Below are 17,782 nucleotides of genomic sequence, written 5' to 3'. Positions count from 1 at the left end.
CTTAGGGGACACCCAGCATATTTATATCATTTGGCGAAGTGGTAGAAGGTGAGAAGTCAAAAATTGCAGGTCAATTATTTTACCAATGTCTGAAATTAGGAGGTTTGCAACAATGTGTCAGAGAACAAATTCTGTTGTTAAGGGGAGACTGCTATGAGTTTTAAAAGTCGCGGGCTATTGTAATGAAATTTCTCGCGCTAATAATAATTAGTGCCAAAAAATTGATTGTTTATCGTCCGTTTGCCTCGAATTTTTTTTTTAAATTGTTGAAAAAATGTGTGCAATAACAATTACGAGTTAGTTTTTTGAAATTCGACTCCTACACAACTCAGTTTGTTTTTTTTAATAAAAAATTGCACTGATTGAGGGGTATTATAACCGATAATTTGTCTGCCCATTTTACATGATTGGCGCAAATTTTCACATTAAACAAAACGAAATTAGCTGTGTATGAGTCAAATTTCACAAAATAACTCGTAACTGTTATTGTATCTATTTTTTCAAAAATTTCGAATTTGTAACATTTGAAGTGCCTGTGGTGGCAAGCCAACAATAAACAACTAATTTTTTTGCACTAATTATTCGGTTTCAGACATACAAATGATCTTGAATGCATCAGATAGTTTCCCCTCAATTCGACGCTTTGCAAAAGAATATTTCTGGTATTATTATTTAAATCCCTTTCTGTCAGAGATATTGTTATACCATAATTGGGCAAGTCATTTTTGACTCATTCTCTGGAGTACACCATTTCACTGCCAATTTTTTGCTACCGACTATCATTCATTGATTAATTAATGTAAGAAATGGACTTGCGCGAGCAGTGGTTTCACAGTTCTACGTAACCGAGGCTGAGAACGAGTACGTAATACGTGCAAATAGTGCAATAATGAAATGCAAAATTCCAAGTTTTGTATCCGAATTTGTCTACGTGGATCAGTGGACAGCAGATGATGGCACTATTTATCGGCCCGAAGAGGGGGACTATGGTAAAACGATAGAAACTTCCGCAACGGATGTAGAGTAAAAATAAGAGGGAAATAAACGAAGGGGATCGATGGAGAATTTGTTTTTGATGCAGGAATCTACTTGCCTGTTATTAATGTACATATAGTGCCAGAAAGTTTGGCTCGTAAGATACGTTGATCTATATGATGATCCGTGCTCATCAAGTGCGCGCTAATATTTAGTATTGTTCAGAATATCGAATTCCCTTCGTTGGTTCGCCCTCTACTCAGCAAAAAGTTTTACCATCTATTCAGTTTCATTGATTAAGGACAAAGCGAGCATCGACATACCATCAACGTCACGAGAATTAGGTTATTTTTTTGTTCCTTTATTACTTCTTCCAGTTGTTCAGCAGTTATATGAGTCACGAGTCATCGATGAATTCGTACTGAGGGGGAATACAGCGACTCTTAAGTGTCTTATTCCAAGTTTTGTCGCCGATTTTGTCGATGTGATCGAATGGCGCGCGAACGATGGAACAAGTTATGGGGTGAATGATCAAGAGGAAAAGGGTACGATACACCGAGAGAGAAAAATAGTCGTGCGCATGAGTGAATTTAAAAGAGTCAGTGATTGCCCGTGTAGAAATCTCTCCGCTCAATCCCTGCCTGCTATACAGTCAAGCCGGGGCTGAGCGGTCGGCTCGAGGCCGTGAGCGTAGACTTAGCCGCATCCCCGGTTGATTTTCTACACGGGAGTGTACATACTTTTATGGGGAATTCAGGAGAAAATGTCGAAAGACCTCTTTGATTTACAACTTCTTCTTTCACAAAAGAAGTCCTCTGATATTTTCTCCGAAAATCCGTCAGTTTCGAAACATTCGCAATATCACCGGAGCTTCCTTTGTAAAACAATGTAATCCTATATTCTTTTTCATTGACTTCTCCAATATTCATCATGTATTTCTTCTTCTGCGTTTGAGGCACATTGAGATGAAGTCTGAATTGAACACAGCCACGCGCTCAGCGGTTGTCAACGAACACCAATCCCCCTCCCTCTTTCTTATAACCATCGCAGAGGTCTCTTTACACAAAACGACAAACAAATCCTTCTGATAAGTATAATTATTTCGGTTTTCAGTTGTATCGCAATACTTCGAGGTTCAAGTATACGACGTATTCGCAATTCGTGGTAATGCTGCAATATTCAAGTGTCAGGTTCCCTCATTCGTAGCAGATCACGTGGACGTTGCGGGGTGGATTGATTCCGCAGGTGGAAATTACCGGGCTGACGATGAGGAAGCGCCCTACGGTACAATGAAATGCAACGTTGCATTAATGTTTACCAACAAAACTCCCAAAGCCACTGCCTCAGAGCCTCTTAAATTCTATTTATTTTGTATGAATGTTTTCATCACGCTGTGACGAAACACTTTTCGGAGTGAACTTTTCGGGACGCTCCGCGTGCCTAAAAGTCCAATTTCCGCCACATTGTGATGAAAAATATTGTTCGTAACTCGAGAAAAAATGTTTTTTAGCTCGTGGGATTATATCACTCGCCTCGTGATATAAACCTCCCACTCGCCAAAAATCACTTTTTTGCACTCGTTACGAAATATACTATTCTACTATCGAAAATCGTATAAGAAGACGGAAAAACGGTGTCTGGTTGCAGTTGTCGGGCAGCGGTACGCAGTGAACGTGATGGATGAACATGTGCTACGTGGAAATGCTGCGATAATCAAGTGTCACATACCAAGCTTTGTCGCCGAATTCGTCGATGTTGACTCTTGGGTTGAGGATGAAACCAGGGACATTTACCTCGCTCCCGATTACGGTACAAGAATACATAATAAAGCGATAATAGTTAATTCGTTATGCATCGCGTATCGTTCCATTTCCTCAGCAAGAGCTCAAGTATCGGTGGGGTAATATTGTGGACGTGAGGTAAATGACTAGTCATTTACTGGACGTTTTCGCGCATCACTTTTAATTATTAGGGGAGGGTGGGGCAATATGGACACCAGATTCAAATGAGTTGAACTGGATCAAATCTACTGTTTCGACTTCATTTGACGGTTATAAAAACAAACACATAGTCATAAGACTGCGTCATAGGAGTGAGGTAAAGCGAAAAGGGGTAAAATGATGAACACTCCATTTCTTCCTCAAGTTTTTATGTTTCAATAATATTATTCAATTTCTGAAACACTAGTCATGGCTGCAATTCCCAAATTGAAAAAAAAATCATTTTGGACTTTTGTTGTGGGGGGTGGTAAGCCACGGTTTTTTTCGCCACGGCGGGCGGAAAGGACACATTCTTCACCGTCGAATCTCTAAAAAACGATAGAAAAACTCTGAAATCAGTAGGGAACGTCCCGATCAATCGATTTTTTAATTTCGGGCACGATAGGGTACGCATAAGAGAATTCTTTTCCTTCAATTTCATGTTCATCAACAGAAGAGTACATTGTAACGATTTTCTATTCATTTGTCTGAAATTTCGTGATCCGCCAAATTAATTTTGTTTTTCTAATATTACGATAACGAGCACCCCTACCAAAAAATGTCAAACGACCTTTATTGCAGAGGATTAAATATCCGATAAAAGATGACTTCAGAGCTATTTTTTTCCTCAAGTTCATTGTTTTCTAGAAATTGAAATTTCCGCATTTATTTATTAGATTTGTCTTGTTCATCGATCCCGGTCTCCCCTACTTTTTTCGCAACTTTTTTCTCCGTGTCCCGTATATTTAACCTGATTCTCCTTTAGCCAAAGTGGAGTAGAACGAGGAGGGGGCGCTAGGGAAGTGTTGGCTTTAAGCGGATCGTGGCAAGAAAGCCCCCTTCGAAATACGGTCAATTATCCGATTTCCTTTTTTCGATTTTTGACATGTTTTTTTTTACTGATGTGAGGAAGCACACGGTAAAAACTGAAATGGGGGAAAAACGTGAGATCATAGGTATTTTGCCTGAGATCTACGCGCGCGGTACACTTCGATGGAAAAACATCGACGTTCAACCCTTTGTTTCAAATTGAATAGGGAAATTACTTGACTCCGACGTGAAGTACCCTGCGAACACCAGAAACCATTTGTATTGTAGAGTATAGGTATGCTGTGGAGAATAGATATTATATGGATCGATATAAAATAGACTTCTTATATTCCAGTATAAATTTATGTGTTCCTTCTGTAATCTTTTTATTTCTTGTTATGAAAGAGATGATGTCTTACGCAATACAGTAGTTTTCCCTATATTCTCATGATTTTGACCGTATATTCTGTCTCTTATTGAATATTTGCTTAATTAACTGTGGAGAAAATGATCTTTTCTTGCGTTCCGCGGGAAACAAGACGATATTTTCCCGCCAAAGCGCTTCGCTTGTGTAAATCTCAGGCAAAAATCCTACGATCTTAGGTCTCTCGCCGTTTTTTTTTCCATATGTAATCTAATGAGTTTATGGCAAAAGGGGTGGGTTGGGGGGGGGGTATAACTCATGAAATCTGTTATACATTAAAATTTCACGATGTCCTGAAATTTTCAAACATCTATGAAATCCATGAAAACCAAAAAGTGTCTTGCCAAAAGTGAATAATTCCGTACTGCTATTTCACCGAACGAATTGGGAAATTACATTTTTGCCGAGTGTGAGTTTTTCGCGTTTACAACCTGAGGCAAAGGTTAGGTCAAAAGGTTGTTCATATCGTCAAAAACGTCATTTACCAAGAGTTATATAAAATTTTCACACATGGCGCGTGTATAAAGTGCGGGTTTACAGCACTGCATGTGACAAAATATTTGTAATACTATATATTATTTCCGGTTTATTTTGCGCTCTGTGGAGGAGAATTAGTTGATTTACGTTCAAGAGTGATGAATAAAAGTACACCTCGTTGTGTTCCATTATCATTAAAACGCGTATGTTATATGAAACGGGTTTCGAGTTTGAGACGTTGACTGCCGCTGCTCGCGCTGTCCCAGTTCTTCCCTTCCCTCTTTTTGTGCACATTCGTTGGTAAATCGCAGACGTCTTTGCATCTGTTGGAATGAGGTGTAAAACGAGAGTCAGCGACAAGTGGTTTTTAAAGATCAAAATTATTTTTAATAACTATTAACTTGTCGCCAGCTCCGGCATGAATATTTTCATTTCCTTTGAAACCGAAATAATTAATTCGAAATTTTGTAACAGGATAAGATTTAAAAATACATAAGTCAAATTACGCAAGGGCAATCGAAATTACTCTAATGAAATATCGATGTGGACACCCGTGTGAGAAGGAACCACTGTCGATTCTAGTTTCCTGGATATTCAGGTTTATGTCTCCCCCATTTACACCAATGTTAAATTGTGTCCTTCATCTTCTGCAGCGACGTGCTTTTTGACTCGATGAGGATCATTTTGGGCTCAAAATGTGCGGAATGTTATCACTACTTTCAGAGCATACATAACTCCATATCGACAAAGTAATCCTTTTTCATGCGGAGGTTCATATGAGAATTTGATGATTGTAAATGAAAATATTTTTATAAAAATTCATTTTAAAAAAATGACAAAAATGACAAAAATACTAGGGTAAACTAGATCAACAACCAGAGTTTTTCTAAAGTAATTCCCCTGTCTATCGAAAGGCACAACTTCCCTTTCCATTTAATAATAATAATAATAATAATAATAATAATTAATAATAATAATTACTATTATTATTGTTATTTTAATAATTTGTTGGCGATTTCTAATTGATTTTCATATACGCTAAGAAAACTAGTAAATTTATTGGGCTTGGTGCAACCGGGCCAATAGCACAAAAATGATAAAATTATGAGAATAGATTTTTGATGGTGGGGGTTTGAATTTTTCAATGATTCAGTCAATAACATCATAGTGGATACTCGCTATGCCGCCAAGTTTGCAAATCACAATGGCGTCACGATGGAAAATGGTGTCAACGTACGCTAGCCAACGAAATTCAACAAGAGAACGCTTTTTACAAAGAATTTTCTGGGTTATACAAAAGATGGTGATCATCTAATTGAGAATTTCGATTGTTAAATTAACCTCGAAGAGTTCATCTTAAATTATATAAATGTATTGGACTATGTTAAAAATTTCGAATTAAATTTTTCAGCCATGTTTTATTTCTCTTCTGATCACTAAATGCTTATTGCATCTCTCGAGGTTCCATTGGAACGATTATAAAATGGAAGAGGAAATTGCAGATGCAATAAATTGGACAAAAGTCATTTGAGTGTCGACAAACTTGTCGATGACCCAATTCCTCGAGAGTTGTTGAGGGGCAAGTCCTTGAAAACCTGGAATACTTCAAACATAATTATCTCATTCAAACTTAATTTGAACCTGCATGAAACCCATGTCGCTCATTCATAATCCTCTAATCTCTTTATGTCCTAATCTCGAGTGTGTATTTGCTTTTACTTTTATCCGCATCATTCTTTTCCATTCTCGCATGGCTATTATATACATAAAAGGGCAGAAATCATAGATCTTTTTCAATGGTCAATATTCGTAAAATTAAGGGAGTGAACTGAAAAAAGTTGACGCCATTTTGAAATTTCCCACAGATATTTCCCACAAATGAAATGAAGGACAAAAATTATAAAATTATGAGAATAGATTTCCCCATATTTCGCCATTTTGAAATATCTGCCGGAAATTTTAAAATGATGTGGCATTTTTCAAACTCTACAAAGTACATATTGATTAAAAAAACGATCTATTATTTTTTCCATTTCGTTTACTCTCATTATCATTTGGAAAATGAATTCAAATTAATCTCTCATTTCTGTGGGGGGTAACAGATGGTAAATACTTGGTGCTGCCTTCCGGTGAATTGCACATTAGGGATGTTGGACCCGAAGACGGATACAAAACTTATCAGTGTAGAACCAAACACAGGCTCACTGGAGAAACAAGATTATCAGCTACCAAGGGACGACTTGTCATCACCGGTAAGTCAGAGTCTCATTGCTCCAGTCTCCAATAGGAATTTTATAAAACAGCAACAATTCTTGCACCACAAATATTCTCCATGAATTTGATGAATTACTGATAGATCCACAGTCAATAAAAAATTACAAGACCAATTCAATCCTCTCAAGCATCAAACCCTCTAAAATTATCAGTATGAGCAGTACAGGGGGTGTGTGCGTGCAGTGCCATGAGAAATGCCATGAGAAATGTGTGTGTGTTGGGATACTAACACACGGACATAAAAGTGGGCACAGTCATGATGTCTGGGAGGCTGAGAAGGACATTCTTGTTGTAGTTATCACATTTTAATCGATATCAATCATGAAATCACGATAGTTGCAAGAATTGTTGAAGTCTTCATAGCATCCAGGTACCGTGACGCACCAAGAAATTCATCTTTTCTACAAAAAAAGACTGAGATAAGCGAAATACTCATAAAATCGAATTGGAAACTTACCTACTCATTGTAACTATTAATAAAAATGCGGTGGGTCATGATACCTACGCTTTGAACGCCTACAAAAGGCATGTATGGACGAAGCAATATTGATTAAAAGGCACATGCCCACACCATGTGATTCCATCTGGTTACGCATGAGGGTGACGACTACATAAATTCAATTGAGACACGAAAAAGAACAATAATTTAGGAAAATAATAAAACCAAAATACAGCCGTAGAATCCATATTGTTTTGTCACAGTAGAAAAAATCACGAAAAATAAGAAGTGAATGAGTTTGGATCAAATCTTCAAATAAAATATGAATAATCACTACGTATTGCTTGCAATTTACAATTTACGACCTTGAAGTACTTTTTAAATTGCAAAGTTGAGTTCAAATGACGCATAGAGCAAACTCATTGACTATTACCTGAATGCTGGGACAGGGTACCCCTGCGGGCACGCGCCTCTGCGCCCGCTTTTTAAAGAACATTGATTCACCGGTTACTATGCGCTCGATTGCTCTCGCGATCTCCTTCCAATCTTGAGTCTGCTCCCATACTCCTATTGTCTTGCTCTCCACTGACGGGTATTTTTTACAATTTTCTTTATTTAAAAAATGACAGGTAAGTTAAAAAAAAGAAAGCGGACCTGCGCGCAAGAGAATATCCTCGGAAGATCTAGCATCTAGAAAAAAAAGAAGTAAAATATAAAAGATTATTTATCTAGCATCACTGGCAATTAGGGAACAATGGGCTTCATCATTCAATAGGCTCGTAACACTTTTGCACGGTATGCACTGACAAACAGGGGTTCCCCGTTCCGCCATATGGGCAAGTAAACGTAAACAATGCTAATAAGAAAAAAGAAGAAAAGGGAAGTAGATTAGTGAGGTACTATCGTCGATGGGCATAAATCCAGAACCGGTTGGAGCCGCGAGGCCGAAGTTCCCGACAATCGACGACTCAAGAAGCTTTCGCACGACGATGGACGGTTCCGTGACCTTGTTATGCCCTGCGCAGGGGTTCCCCGCTCCCGTCAGCAAGTAAGTCACCAACGATGACCTATTTTCTACATGAATTTTCGTTTCTGTAAAGTAAAACCTACATAACATGACAATTAACCAAGCTGGTCGGTAAGCAAAGAAAACTAAAAGGAGGTGATGACGACTTCTATAAATAATAGAATAAATCATCACTCATAACTCTAAGAATCCCATATACATTATTTCGCGAAACTCCCTAAAACTATTAGGATTGAAGGAAAATGTCAGAAAACTTAATTTGCAATCAATAGAATGTTCAGCAAAAAATGTCCGATGAACTCCTCGAAACGTCTTCCTCTCGAAAATATCTGCAGAATAATGAAATGGAATGATTATTAAATCGCAATACTTTAATTTTCTTTCTAAAATCTCTAAAAAATTTCCCACTTCAGAACCTATCGCCAGCGCAAAACCAAAATTCACAATGACTGAGAACTCTCGTACATATACAGTGCGATCCACTGATGCGCTGACTCTATTCTGTCCGGCACAGGCGTATCCCCTTCCAGCTTTCAGGTACAAATAACTTCCCACTTTTCATTGACATTGAACAGAGAGACCATAAAATTAGCCTGAACGATTCAAGTATGATTGATTAAATAGAGCCAGTTGCAAGTGCTAAACCAAAGTTCACAATAACGGAAAAATTAAGGGCCTACTCGATCAACTCCAATGGGCAACTGACTTTCTTCTGCCCAGCCCAGGCATTTCCTGTTCCAGCCTTCAGGTAAAGGAATAATTGAACCTCTTTGATGAATCCATTTGTTGTTATTTGAAGAGCCCATGGCTAGCACTCGACCCAAATTCTCCATATCTGATACGAGAAGAGACTTCACAGTGTACCTCCAACGACCGCAAACACTGTTCTGTCCTGCGCAAGCCTTTCCTATTCCAGCATTCAGGTACATTATTGTGTAGACAAAAATTTGTTTGTAAAGGATAGCTGTTCAACTTAACTCGACTCTTTCGACGTTTTGTTGTAAGTCTCATTTTTCAAATGCAGAATAATTTACTACCCATCACTTTCGGTTTCCGTTACTTTCCTACTGAGAGTTGAAACGTGTCCTTATAGAGCCTGTAGCCAGTGCCCGGCCGAAATTTCCATCACTTGCTGATTCACAAGCCTTTCGAGTGTCTCTCGGTGGCGAGATGACCTTTCTATGCCCAGCTCAAGGCTTCCCGGTCCCCTCATACAGGTAATCGGATTCACCGTCTAAATTCCTGACTCCTGTTTGTAGATAGAAACACGTGCAAAGCGTGCAGCGAATACGAGATCATAGATATTCAATCCTTGATGTCTGCTGTTTCTCGGCCACTCTTGACGAGACGCGTCACAGCTCTCCATTTTGTACTAGGCTTTTCACAGTATGGGTGTGGTTTTCAAGGGGACCCTTGTCCAGCATCTCTTTTTGAAAAAAAAAAATTATAAAATGCTTGGAATTATTTTCACTTAGAACCCGCGTCGAGCTCTAAGCCAAAATTCCCGTCGATTAATGACATTGGGGTGAGGGTTGTGGAACGAAGCAGCTTCACCATGTTATGTTCTGCACAGGCGTACCCTGTCGCCGTATTTAGGTAGGTCTCATACTACCTTAAGAACAGGACTTATTGCCTCTCTTTCAATGTTCCCATTGTTACAATCTTGATTCAGAACCAGTTGATTTTGCTAAACCAAAGTTCTCTACGATCGATAAGAGCAGAATGTTTGAAATGATCGAAGGACGTGGCGTGACTCTTCATTGCCCTGTACAGGCACATCCTGTCCCAGTTTCTAAGTAAGTTGAATGAATAAAAATATTTTCTATAAATTAGAGCCAGTCTCGAGTACAAAACCTAAAATGACATCCCTGGACGTCAAGTCAACAAATCCGACAGTTTCTCCAGGTTTCTCAACGACTCTCTTGTGCCCAGTTCAGGGATATCCCGTACCAGCATTCAGGTAATTTTTATTTTGCCATTTTGTCGGGAATATGGGAAGATTAAAACTGTATCTTCGCGTAGAGCCCATGGCAAGTGTCAAGCCAAAATTCTCAGGGGTCTCCGTTAGGACCTTAGAGGCAATTGAGCGCATGGAAGACGTCGCCACGCTTAGCTGCCCAGCTCAGGGATATCCAGTTCCTGCATTTAGGTAACACAATATGTGATTTGGTCATTAGAGGTTTCCGTTCATTTTGTCTCTCAGAGCCTGTGACCAGCGCCAAACCAAAGTTTCTTAATGCTGATATCAAAGTAGTGACACCGACATTGTCAGGGGGTTCAGTGGCTCTTACTTGTCCTGCTCAAGGATTTCCCGTTCCCCTTACACGGTTAGTGATTGTAGACATTTATTCAATACTTCTTTGTGGAACAAATGGGTTCGAGATCTCTGCAATACTTCATCATCCGAAGTGAGACAGATAAGAATGGAATGAAAACTGCGACATAGATGTTACGAGTGCCCTGGTTGGAATCACAAAATTTCCGTATTTTTCATTGCTGAAAGGAACAGTAAGCAAAACAATTACCTGTATAACCTGTTAACCACAATCCGTTTCTTTATATTCAGAGAAAAATTTATATTTTGAAAAATATATTATAAAATATCTTAAATTGGCCCAATTTATATGAAAAAACCTATTTTTTTTGGGCATGAAATCGATTTCTTGTCAAATTTTACTCGCTCGTTTCCCTGTAGATTCGGAGATATTTAAATATCGAAAACCGGATGATAAAGTGATGCTCCGTCCCACGAGCTAAGAAAAAAAGGAAGAAGATGAAATGATGCAAAATCAAAATTCGAGTAAGTTGTCAAGCAGTTTCTGCCAAATATCATGAAATCCAATGAAGATAGCGAAATTTTTATATCTACTTTTTTTGTAGCCCTTGAAATTCTCGACAAAAAAGGTCTTTATGAAAATTCTCCTATCTCCCTTAGATTACAAGATACTAATCAAAAACTGCAAAGTGGACTGTTGTCAATGACTTAACCTCGAATTATCTTTTTTACAATGAAGATAGTAAAATTCTTATACTGACCTTTTTTATAGCCTTTGAAATTCTCTACAAAAAAGGTTCTTACCAAAATTGTCCTATCTCCCTTAGATTACAAGATAACGAAAACTACAAAGTAGACTGATGTCACTGACCTAATTCCAAATCATCATTTTTGAGCTCACATTAGGTGAAAAAAAAGTTGTCTGAATTTCGCTCTATATTCGTTTTTTGTACCGTTCCATTTTGCCCCACCGCTCCATTTCACCCCACCCTTCCCTATGTTTTATATATATTTTTTATAAATTTGACAAATATATGAAATTAGCCCATATTATATATATATTTTTTATATTTTGTTACGCGGGATTCGTCAATCCGAAGTGACCCCATGATTAATGAACTGTCATGGTCAATACTCTCTACCCCCTGCTCTTGTCTGACCCCTAAGATCGTTCAATTTTTGGTAATCCGATTCTCAACTTAGTAATCATATTCTCAAATTTGCTATTAGGTGATTCCTAAATTTGTGATTGTATTTCTAAATTGATAACCAATTCACGAAAAGATTTTTTTTATTAACAAATTGGTAATCATGGTTTTTTCTCAGCTAAATTTAATTGGCGCTACCAACTTTTGTTCTTAGCGCAGATCTAACACTGAATAAAATTCTTACTGAACTACGAAATATTGGAATAATTTAGAGCCCAGTTCGAGCACTAAGCCGAAGTTGACAGCAAATCGCAAAATTGAGCTGATCGAGTTTCAATTATTCGCCTCAGCAACTTTCATGTGCCCTGTGCAGGGATACCCAGTGCCGGTGCAGAGGTGAGATCCTTGTTTAACGACTTGATAGTTCTAAGTGGGTTGGGTCCGAAGAAAATCGTACTCCGAGTATGGCATCGAGCCAAAATATGATATGAAGATACTGACTGAAGCGGATAGGATAAAGGGAGTTTACGAAAAATTCTTACTAGTTTCGACTTGGCTCAATTTCTTATCGTCTCTCTGTCCCTCATTTTATTGTTATGTTGAGAACTCCCTTCGGTTTGAATCTAATTCAGATCCCAGCACGAGTGTGAAGCCGAAACTTCCGGCAAATCGTAAAGTTGAGTGGCTTGATACGAGAACTACTGAAATAACAAGTATGGAGTGTCCTCTGCAGGGGTTCCCCGTGCCTGTATATAGGTACGAATTGATTAGTTGCCTAATCGGACCGAAAAGAAGCATGAAATCAGCAGTGAAGTGGTAAAGCAGGTCGAGTTTGAATGTATATCAAGAAAAAAATGTCCAACCCCAGCTTCTATTGGTCGAGATTTGAATGGAGGGAATAATCTGCCAAATACACCCCGTGCTCGAAAATTAATCGGGTATTTTCCCTACGCAACATGCATTCAGTCAGTTTGGCCCGAAGTTTTGATGCTGCAAAATGTTACGCATATGTTGCTCTGCAACACAACTTTCGGCAAATATTCGCTAATTTTCAAGCACTCCGGATATTATAACTGATAATTCTTGTTGTTTATATATAAGAAAACAAAAGGTCTTACGGATGATATTCAAACGTTCAAAATTACCTGATTAAAATTTTTGCCTTAAAAAATTATGGGATATTTACCGATAGTTTAGTTGCTATGCAGCTAAACTAAAACAGCTTGAGGGAAATATCCGATGAATTTTGAAGGTCGGGTATTTCCCTCGAGATTTCTTGCATACAAACGATCTCGTCAAGGATTTCAGGAAAATCACTCGCCCTGCACGCTCGTAATTTTTTAACCTGGAAAACAATGACTCGGGAATTTCATTTGTTTGCAATGTATTTATCGGAAAATACCCGATAATTTTGAAGCTCAGGTAGTATCATAAGCGATACCTTTTATCACTAATTTTCTTGACTACATTGAAGCGTCCATTACATTTTTCCGTCACATAACTCACTTTCTGCATACAATGATTTAATGAATAAATATTCTATGCGTAATTTGGCTCGTTTTACCACTTAACTCCTGAAATAGTTTTTTCTTCTGTATAGAACCTGTTGGTTTGAAACCACCGTCGTTCTCCAATGACGACGAGTTACGCGCCTTTTCAAGGCGGGAAAATTCAAACTTTTCATTGATGTGTCTTGCTCAGGGTAGCCCCGCGCCATCCACAAGGTAATTGTGCGCACGAAATTAAAAAAAATATAAATGATAGAAAACAGTCAACAACTGAAATTGCAAATGAATTCACGCTTATCGGTTACGGTTACCCTGTCCCGATCTTGTTCCTCTTTAAAAGTGATGTGGAATTTTTCGATTTTTCTGGAAATTTTGGACAGAACCTGTAGGTTTAAAGCCACCATCATTCTCCAATGACGACGAGTCGCGCACCTTCTCCAGGAAACAGGGTTGGCATTTTTCTTTGATGTGTCCTGCTCAGGGTAGTCCCGCACCAGCAACCAGGTAAATTGCTCTAGTAAAAATTGTGAAATGAAAAACCAAAGAATCCTAAAAAAACAAAAGTTCCTATCAAGGACTTTTCGTAGCATTGTTTCTGCATTTCCTTTCATCAACCACTTCCTTGAACTTGCCCCTCAGAGCCTGTCGGAATGAAAGCTCCTAAGTTCTCCAGTGATGATGGGCTGAGTTCATGGATAAAGCGGAATGGCTCACAACTGACCCTCGAATGTAATGCACAAGGCAGCCCACCTCCAATTGCGAGGTAATTGTCCTTACAAAATAAAAGAATAGTACAAGGAAAATACTTAAAGACTAACTGATAGAGACAACTTTGGGCTTAGTTACTGTGATTACCTCATTCGGAATTTTTATGAACCAATCATCATAAAATACCCTAAAGCGTCTCTAGAATCTGGACACCTACACACACCGCCCAACATTATCCCACGCTGAGTCTACCATACTCCTATTCGGCTAATTGAGTGACGTGCAGTCAGAATCATAACCGCGCCGAAAGTATCGTCCGTACGTGGCTTTTTTTGTATACTCAATTTATAGTTATTTTCAATTCAATTGTGGAAAAAATCCACTAATTTACTAGGGGAGGGTGGGGCAAAACGGCCCCCCTTCAATTGTCAATAACTTGTGAATGACATTGTGAAAATTCCCAGTTTCAACTTCATTTTGAAGATAATTTTTCATTCTTCAAAACGAGCTCTAACTCATCCCAATCGGATTATTGAATCGGAAAATATTGACGATTGAAGGGGGGCCGTTTTGCCCCATCCTCCCCTAATTATAAAAAATGAGAGGATAAAAGTCTTTCTCGTACGATTTTTAGTGCTCATGGGTAATAATGTACGTTGGTTGCCAAGCGTTGACCAATGATCGGCACTGCGACAATTCAAAATTAATGACCAATAATTTAAAACAATAAACCACATCACTAGATCCACGAGGTAGTTTTTCGACAAATGTGAAAGCTACGTTTTTGCAAACAATATTTTATGTTGCTATGCCCGAAAATTATCATTTAACCGAGCAAGACAAAAAGACATCCCCGATTACAAAATCGAATCTGGCGATAAGAGACTAATCAGCCTAAATTCGTTTTCGTCAATTTTGAATTAGGAATGTAATGCTTGTTGGGATCCATGCCTGATCAAAATGCTAGGATCCGATTTTTTTGACGAGTACCGGATCCGATATCCATCTATTCGGGATTTGACTGATCAGAATAAGATCAGAAATCACTCCGCCGCAGTAGATCCAGATGTTTTGTTCAGAATCCTATCTGATCCCGATCCGAAGGTCTAATCAAGAAATCCGGACTAATATCGGGTCTATATCTGATCGAACCTCGGACAAACTGAGCAAAATTTCCACTCGAGAAGCGTTTATTTTTGGTCGAGTGGCGAACATATTTTTCTTTCACAATCTCTTTCCACCGCACAGTTTTATGGGCAGTGGGATGAACCGTTTTATGGGCAGCGTAATGACTTTTCGCCATTAGGCCGAAAGAAACCCTTCTGGAGAATTCCAGTTTATTCATCTAAGCTAGGAAATTCTTTTTCGGCTGAGTAACAAACGTTATTCTTTGTCATCTCCTGCGCAGGCAGGCGTTGATGGACGCGTAGGTAGCCTTACGGACAGAATGACAAAAACATCAGTCCTGATATTTTTCGTCAGCAGGAACGATGTAGAACCTTCCAGCTATTCTTGAAATTTCCCGTTAGCTTGGTTTTTTTTCGTATAGAGCCTGTTGGTTTGAAGCCACCGTCATTCTCCAATGATGATAAATCATCGACCTTCTTCAGGAGGCAGGATTCACACTTGTCTTTGATGTGTCCTGCTCAGGGTAGTCCTGCCCCAACAACCAGGTAATTTTTTCAAGGAAACGTTTAAATTTCAAAATTTTATATTTATCGCACGAAAGTTTCACATCTATATTTCCTATTGGAATATTTCAAAACTTGTTACATTTATTCTTGAAACTCAGAAACCGATCTAAATTGAACTGAAATGGTCTACGGTGATGTTTTGCATTATACAGACTTGCGAATGAGATGAAATGGTTAATAACTTCCACTATTTGATCCTTATATTGTCACACTTAGTGTCTAACCCTTATATTATACTTGAGAGCGCTTGATACAACCCGGGCTGATACGAAATATTCATCCTCAAATTAAAACACCCATCTCCCATTCGAGTATAAAATATACTCAATTGAAGTCGTTTTTTTCCGTGTGCGCTTCTATCACAACACACGGAGAGAAATATTCAATAAAAATTACGTATCTTTTCCGTTATTCCGGAGCGAAATGTGATTGTAGGAAATTTTACGGAACTGTCGACGAATTTTTCCGGACCGTTTCGTAATTTTGATCTAAATCTCCTGCGAAAAATGACGATAGCGTCACTTAAATTTTCTGAGTCGATTCCGTAATCGGTGAGTGAATTGTGAGGTCCGTAATTTTTATTGAACATTTTTCTCCGTGCAGGGAAACTGCAAAAAAATCTGCGGGTGGCTGTATCTTGGATACAGCCTCCCCCCCTCCCCGACCCCCAAATCTGCGGTACCATGGACCGTTTTAGATTTTACTCAACTGCACCCCATTCACTTTAAGACTGCAAGGGAAACCATAGAAAAAAAACCCCAGTCGTCCTAGCCGGACAACATTGGAGGGTCTTATTATGCCTATCTGTCACACTGACTAGATTAGTAGCCACGTGTCTACATTTGCACCTGATGGCGGCCGTTCCACACAAGGAGGTAGGGCTAAGCGGATACCTCTCCAAGTACTAATCAGACTAAACATTGCTTAGTTTGGACAACCGCAGGAGCCGCACGCTACCCGTGTGTCCTTGCGTCGCTTTGTCTAATTCTGATCGATTGGATTTCATTTCACGTCACTTTCTTCTGGAATTCCCATTGGCCGGTGCTATATGTAAAAAATTTATTCCTTAACCGTTTGCCGCAATAGCTCAGAGACTGATTTCTAAAAAGTGAAGCCGTACTATAGCGAGACATAAGGGTCAAGAAACAGCGTTGATTCGCGTCACCCAGGGGAACCCCGTCCCGTCACGGAATGCATTGCCTAAAACTCTCATCTTAATTGTATTTGTAATTTTTCTGAATTAGAACCGGTTGGAAGTAAAGCTCCAGCATTTTCCGGTGACGATAAGATAATATTGTTAAATCGGAGAAAAAACGAGGACATTGGTTTAACCTGCAATGCACAGGGCCATCCAGCCCCAATAGCTAGGTATGACAAATTTTGTTTTAAGTGAATTGATTGTTTCAATAGCCTTGATGGGTGTCAAATGGTAGCATTTTCCGTTCGTCAACGATTCAAAGGGGAATTGTTCGTATACAGCGTAGACGGTACAATAGCATGCGATTATGTACATTGAGATTACTCCAAATCCTGTAGTGATATGGAAATAGCTATTTTCGTCACAAGGCCGAAATAGTATTTTTTCGGGCTGCTGCAATGGGGTTTTTTATATTCAAGGCGAGGACTGGCCAAGCACACGAGGAAAAAAAAACCATCACAGTAGCCCGGGACACGATTTTTTTGTAATGATTTTCAAGTTTGCGAGTTTGGAAAATATGGAATATCAATTCCCAGACGAGAAATTGTGAGAAGCAGTGCAGAAAAAAACTTTTCTGACGAGTGTGAGGTTTGTAGACTGAGGCGAAGCAGAGGAATGCAATCACACGAGTCAGAAATAGTATATTTCTGTACTGCTTCTCACGATTTCTCGTCTGGGAATTGGTAAACCCCAAACTCGAAAACTTGAAAATCACTACAGAAAAATATTGTTCCTGGGCTGTTGCGATGGGGTTTTTTTCTCGTGTGGCGTTGGCCTCCGAGCCGTAGGCGAGGCCAAAAAAACATTCATATCTTGTCTGACATCTTTGCTACAAACTCGGGTTTT

The 17,782-nt window shown here is 38.9% G+C and overlaps 1 protein-coding gene across 1 annotated transcript in view; it reads left to right on the top strand.

Moving 5' to 3' along the window:
• LOC107044111 (Down syndrome cell adhesion molecule-like protein Dscam2) overlaps nt 1-17,782 on the top strand; it is an 82,828-nt gene that overhangs the window by 14,978 nt on the left and 50,068 nt on the right. The window contains exons 5-7 of the mRNA XM_029126541.1: nt 1,353-1,520; nt 6,768-6,917; nt 8,819-8,942. Coding sequence (XP_028982374.1) covers nt 1,353-1,520; nt 6,768-6,917; nt 8,819-8,942 — 442 coding nt within the window. The remainder of the gene's footprint in view (nt 1-1,352; nt 1,521-6,767; nt 6,918-8,818; nt 8,943-17,782) is intronic.

Source organism: Diachasma alloeum, unplaced genomic scaffold, assembly GCF_001412515.2.
Source record: "Diachasma alloeum isolate Michigan unplaced genomic scaffold, Dall2.0 Dall_scaffold_00681, whole genome shotgun sequence".
In the NCBI taxonomy this organism is placed as follows: Eukaryota; Metazoa; Arthropoda; class Insecta; order Hymenoptera; family Braconidae; genus Diachasma; species Diachasma alloeum.
This window is presented reverse-complemented; position numbering and strand designations above follow the sequence as displayed.